The following is a 6,611-nucleotide window of genomic DNA, read 5'->3' as shown; positions in this document are numbered from 1 at the left end:
GAATAAAACAACAAGGTTCATTTTACTCAAACATATACCTATAAATAGCAAAATCAGAGAAACTGATTCAGAAACTGAGGTGGTCTCTTATTTTTTTTATCCAGAGCTGTATGTATTGTGAATTGAATCAAATATTTTAACCAGATTTCTCCAGTCAATTATTTAACATGGTGTACTGATAATGATGCACATAAAATTATTGGTATTGTGCAGATATAACAATATAAAACACTGGGATTTGTTCTTTAATATTTGTATAAAGCGAGCTGTTGCATAATATACTTGATTCATTGGGCCTTACCTGACAATGCACATCAAGCAGTGGTGGCTCAGTGGTCAGAGCACTGGCAGGTTATTGATCACATGGTTGTGGGTTCTTTAAGCAATTGAGTGAGGCTTTAAATCTCTTTGCTCCAATGATGTGGTTGACCTGTGCACTGATTTCAGCATTCTAAGCTGTGATATGTGATGAAAATAATTTTATAGCTCTGTGCATATTTAAATGAAAATAAAGGCACATAAAGGTACATGTTTAAATGTTTAAATAAATGTTTATTTTATTAAACATAAATAGGCTACATCACAAGATCAATACAACTGTCTAGTGAAATATTCTGATTATAAACATACAAAACACTTTTGTAAACTTTGTTCTATCAAGGCAATACATGTGAATAGCAGTTATTTTACTAGTTTACTTTGGTGTAAGCCTACTGTATGCTACATTGAGTAAACTAAACATTATAGTGTTTTCCCTGCTGAGACGTATTAACTGACCTTGATAATTAAAGGGAAACTTCTGCAATTATATCACAAATATTTAAGCACTGAAATAGAAACGTTATGTTTCGGATTCTGGTGTAACATGATTCATTAAAAGAAGAGTTTTTTTTACAGAGTCAGATTTCTTCATAATGATTGTAACAAATATTAGTGTCTTAAAGGGTGTTAAATTTGTTCACCTGAAAGGTCGTAAATTGTCATAAAATGACAAACATTCACCTCTCAAAAGTCTTAAAAATGACATAGACAATAAATGTGTAATATGTTGCCACATCACATGTGCAGGGTACTATTTTTAGTACAGTGTAGGCATGCGAAAGTGTACATTTAATGTAAATATGTTTTGCATTAAACGTTATATTGGTGTTGACATTAGGGCTTTTTGCCAATTTGTAATGTAAACGTGCTCTTTATTTTGTCTCTGAGTAATATTAAAAAGTCTACTTTAATATCCCCATACCTGCAAATACCCTGATCGTTATTAATTATATTAGCTAGTATTGTTGGTAGCCTATTTCTAAAATCAAGATAGCTCCAAGATATCTTACCTCTACATTTACATCATTTAGCTTACACTCTTTTCCAGATTGACTAACATTTGAATGATGTTACACAGGTAGGCAGGTGTAACATTGGGAGTCTTGCTCAAAGGCTCTGATTAGTGTTAGTTATGTGACAGCCAATTCAGGACATTTAATCTGCCACCAGGATGATGTAGTTTTTCCTCACTAGGAGAAATTGGAAACCCATATTCCAGCATCAAGTAACATATTTTAATTTTTTTTTAATTCAGAGACACTGAACAGTGATAAAATTAATTACATTAATTTAATTTAATTCATTAAATTAAGCAGAATAATGCGTGGGATCAGTTAAATCAGGCCTGTTGAAGCAGGCAACCTACTGGACAACATAATGCTTAAGTTCATATAAATACTTAAACAACAGCAATCACTACTACTAGGATTGAACCAATCACAACATAATGGAGCAGTGATACCGGATCAGTGGTCCAGATGTATTGGGAGCTGGATGAGAGCAAATGTTCGGCCCAGAGGAACTAGTTAAGAATCACTATATAACACACTTTATATAATATATATATATTAGAATATAAGGCCTAAAGTTGTACTACAAATTACTCTTATTAAAGGAAAACTTTAATAAACAAAACTGGCTACATCCAGGTTTCCAAAGCTAAACAGGCCACTACCTGCTTGTGGGATGTAAACTTGACAGTAAAACTGTCAGCGTTAAACTGTGCAACATCAGAATTCTAATGGGAGGTAGACATCTGGGCTTTAATAAACGGTGCTAGTATTGTTATGTATGTATTACTGCTGGTTGTTAAGCAAAAAGGTATCAGTGCATCTATAGTTAATATCAGTATGTACAGAATTCTGTAGCGGAAGTTCTGATGGTGAAGGTGGTTGACAAGCAGCTCAATCAGATGAAAACTTACTCTGTTGCATTTGATTTGTATAATCAATGATCTATGCTATTTCAGTTTTCCTATGCAGTTTTCCAAATATAAAAGACATATATGAAATTATAATAAATATATATGTTAATCAACTGGTGTCCAATTTCTAGTAAATCTTAGTCACTGGCCAAATTAGTGTAAGCTTGTGTTACGTACACATGGTTTTCTGTGTAAGTGTGTCTGCTGAATGATACTTGGCCTTTATTTATAATTCAGCAGTGTCCTGCTTGGAAAGCTATCTAGCTCATTATGAGCTCTGTAGTACAATTGTGTGTGAAAAACAGTGCGTGTGTGTGTGTGTGTGTAGAGAGAGAGAGACTGGTACATGATAGGGCTTGGTGGTAAGATTCAGTGATTCCAGTAAAGACTGAAATCCATCTAAACTTCAGTTTTGCTTGGTTCTCAAAACACAGCCTTTCCAACAGAAGGAAAATTAATGTGTAGATTCCTTTTATTCCATGGAGACTGAAATGTTAAGCAAAAGTGAGACAAATATTACTACAATGTAACCATATTATTATTATTATTATTATTATTATTATCATACAAGAAGAAAATCTAACCTTCATTTTCATGTCTTCCAGCAAAATGGACTTGCTCTCTTACGGATTTTCCAAGAACCAGCATCTGCTTTTCAGTGTCAATCACACACTGTGAAGTGGACATAAATCATTTTAATTGAATTACAGTTAGTACTGTACAAATACTAGGCCTACTTAAAGTCTGTATTTCGGACATTTGGAACAAAGTGGTTTTACCTTCAGGGCCTTTAGCGTCTTTGTACCAAGTGAGAGGAACATCCTGTCAATTTCTACAAAATAAAGCACATTTCACTTAGAAATAACCCATCTTCATCCTCCAATCCTAATGTATTTTCCCATGTATGATGAATCATCATATTGAGCTCACCCACAACACTAAATAAAAGCTCCATCTTTGTTTGTCCAATGACTAAACTCAGCACAATCTGTCCGATGATTAGTAGGTTGTGCTGGAGTGGCCCTAAGTCAGCCTCGCTTTTGCCACTGATGATCTTTTCCTTCAAGCTGTGGAGCCCATATGACATTGTTATTGCCTTGACTACAAATTGCATGTTTCTCTTGTAAGGTATAGTCATTCTGTATTGTATAGTCACCTTACAGTAGATACATACCCAAGTTTCTCCACACTGACTGATGATATGAGGTTTAATGTACAGCCAGTGTTGACAGTAACCACCACCTCCCGCCCTGAGCACTACAGAGAAGACAGAACAAAAGAGACAACACGTCTTTTACTTAAACTGTCACAAGTCTATGTCAGAAGTCTTAAATCCAGTGTTTAGTCCATGGCTGGCAATCATGACACTTTAGGTTGTCAATTAATTACATCACAAGTTCAGTTGATTAAAAGGTTGTCACAAAATTCAAGACCAAAAATTGGATTCAAATTGCAGAAGGGAAGACCTCAGGTCTAAGGACTCTTTACCTGACCCATGACTTGAATGAGGTCACTCTCCGTCTCCTGTGTCTCGCTGTTAACACCATGGCTCTGAACTATATTATTCACAGGTGCTTTCATTGTGCGGCTGTTGAGTCTGTTTCGTGATAAGTTGGCCTCCAGCAGCCTTCTCTGGAGAATGTTATGTGGTTGCTGTTCAAAGAAAGAAAATCATAAAGGCTGGAAAATGGATCAGGTAACAGTAAAGAACATAAGACCATTTTACACAAAAATGTGTTATTTTGAAGAAAGCAGTTCATGTCGAGTAAGCTAGTCTAAAGAGCAAAGCTTGGTTTCAGATTTCTCCTGGATACTCCCAGTCAACACGTGCACATGTTCAATTCTATCACCAGCTTACCTGGTTTAATATCAACACCTTAGTGAAAAAAAACTTTTAGCTCAAGACCAGCTTGTTACACCTTAGCCTGTGTCTGTCCAGTGTCTTTCCTTTTTTGGTTCCTTCCTGCTCCTGTCCTCTGTTCTCGTGTTTTGTTTACCTGTCATGTTTCCCAGCCATGTGCTACTGTGTTTTGGTCATGTCTCCGCCTTGTCATCTGTAACCCCTCCTGTCTCCTTTGTAACTCCGCCCCCCTCATTACCTCCACAGGTGTCCCTAGTGTGTGCCTGTGTATAAATACCCCATGTGCTCCTTTGTAGTTTGTCGCATCTTTTGTCTCAATTTGTCATGTTACTCTGTCCAGATTGTGTTCATCTGTTTTGTTTAGCCACAGACCTGCTGTGTTGTTTGGCCTCAGTGTCTCAGGTTTGCTTTATTTAGTTTGTTTCTTTGTTTGCGTAGCTTGCTTGTTTGGTTCAGTATTTTAGTTTATCCTCTGTTTCATAGTGTTTTGTTTTAGTTACCTTTTCTTTTTATATTCCCTAGTGTTCTTTTCTTTGTTAGTTTAAATATGGAAAATAAAAAAGACTTGCGTTTACATCCTGCCTCCTCCATGTTACACAGCTTTGCTGGAAGCTGGTTTTGTATGGACCAAACTAGTCTATGATGGTCAAGGTGTTTGAAATGCAGTTCATCCAGAAAAAACATACCTTCTGCTGATAAGCAAGATGATTAACCATCTTTTCAAATGCTGTACACTGCATTTTGGTCATGCTTGGCCATTCTTATCATGCCAGTTGTCTAATATGGCCTTGCTGATTCTGATAAATAGCTTTTTTGGCTTGGCTTGGTCTGATCTGGCTTGGTCAGGTTGATCATGCTTTTAGACCAACTAAACCATCAGACGGTTTGTTTCACATGTTCTTTAGTACATGGTTTTGTTTTGTTGTTGTCTCCACCCAAACCACACCCTGTCATCAGTGTTCTCACCTATCATTTTTTACCCATCTTCCCCAGTTGTTTCTTTGTTTTGTGCTGTGCTTTGTTTGATCATCTTCGTAGCTGGTTTACTTGTTATCTTTATTCTGTTTTGTTCACATTTGCTTTGTCTAGCTGGATTGTCTCATTACTTTGTTGGATTTCTATATGACATCTAAAAAACTCATTGCATTTGCATCATGCCTCCAAGTCTGAGTGGTTACAATTAGTGTTTTACTGATTTAAAAAAATGCTTGCTTTAGATTAGGATCTTTTCCATTCTGTTCTTTTTTCATATGGACATACTGTACTAAACTGTAAGTATTACCATGCAGAGGCTCCTCTGCCATAATTCTAATGTCATATAAAGAGATAATAGAGAGGAAAACCTTTCTCCACATGTAATATGTCTTGTTTACTACAACTCATTATTTGGTCTAGGTCAGTGAAGGACTCGTCTTGGATAAACACATCGCCACATTATATATCCCCTGAGCAATTTCCCAGTGTCCAACACAGGGCTTCCCCTGATTCAGATATGACGTCATGAGATAATAAAACAATAATAAAACATTTTTATGTTTATGTCTAGAAAATAAACACCTGTAAAAAGGAAATTGAAAATAGAGCTTTGTATAAAATACCTAACCTATATAACAAATGATGCAACAAACGGTCAAGCTATAAAGGTTAAATATTCCCTATATCAACAAAACGTTACATTAAACGTTCATTTACTGAAGGAAAAAACTAGTTTTTCTCATCATAAAACGTAATAAACAATCGTTCACGTAATCTACAGACAAATACAAAAAGAAACATTTTCCTCAATCAAACCAGCCTATTTCATTAAAATAATGATTATTCTTATGATAATTATTTTCTAGAAGCACCACCTACCCCCTCTTTAGAGGTTCCCAGTTTCTTGAGGCCATCTAAAGGCAGCAGGTCCGCTGAATCCTTGTGTAAAAACTGGATCGCCTGTTTAATCCTGCGCTGCTGGCGGAGAGCCGCCGCCTCTCTCAGCTCCATGCTGCTCCTCTGTTCAGCTCCCGCCGCTGGAGGCTCCTTTTATAAACCCAGACAGGCGGCGGGGTCCCTGCCTGCTCTCCGTCATCCAACCACGGCGCCCCTGTCTGATATGGATTTACTCCTCAGTGACAGGAGGAAACCATGAGCCTCAGAAACACGGAGAAATACCCTCTTAACCCTTTTCCCCGTCTGGAACAAAAAGAAACCGAGTTAAATAAACGTTTGGCGAATTGTTTTAACTGTGTCAGTTCTAAAACAAAAACAACACATTTGGGTAATTCGTTTTTTATTAATATATTAAATTTTAACTGTAATTGTTACTCAGATTTTAAAGGCACGTTGAATCAACATTAATTTGCCACTAAAACAACATATCGATTTTACGTTGATTTAACACTGATTCAGTGTTATGGTTTTATATGTGTATTTAATTGTATTATATATTACAATTTAATTTGTTTAAATTATTTAAAATTGAATAAATAAATAAATAAATAAATAATACTAAATATATATATA

General features: G+C 36.0%; 1 protein-coding gene across 1 annotated transcript; it reads right to left on the bottom strand.

Moving 5' to 3' along the window:
* Window positions 1-531: 531 nt before the first annotated feature.
* LOC103022056 (nuclear receptor-interacting protein 3) lies at window positions 532-6,214 on the bottom strand (the record flags this gene model as incomplete). The annotated part of the gene is given in 8 exon segments (XM_007249226.4): window positions 532-2,731; window positions 2,830-2,917; window positions 3,025-3,077; window positions 3,176-3,312; window positions 3,420-3,502; window positions 3,734-3,898; window positions 5,961-6,151; window positions 6,154-6,214. Coding segments are annotated over 8 exon segments (792 nt in total), but the record flags the coding sequence as incomplete, so codon positions are not given.
* Window positions 6,215-6,611: the final 397 nt, after the last annotated feature.

The sequence above is a fragment of the Astyanax mexicanus genome, chromosome 9 (assembly GCF_023375975.1).
Source record: "Astyanax mexicanus isolate ESR-SI-001 chromosome 9, AstMex3_surface, whole genome shotgun sequence".
NCBI lineage: Eukaryota > Metazoa > Chordata > Actinopteri > Characiformes > Acestrorhamphidae > Astyanax > Astyanax mexicanus.
This window is presented reverse-complemented; position numbering and strand designations above follow the sequence as displayed.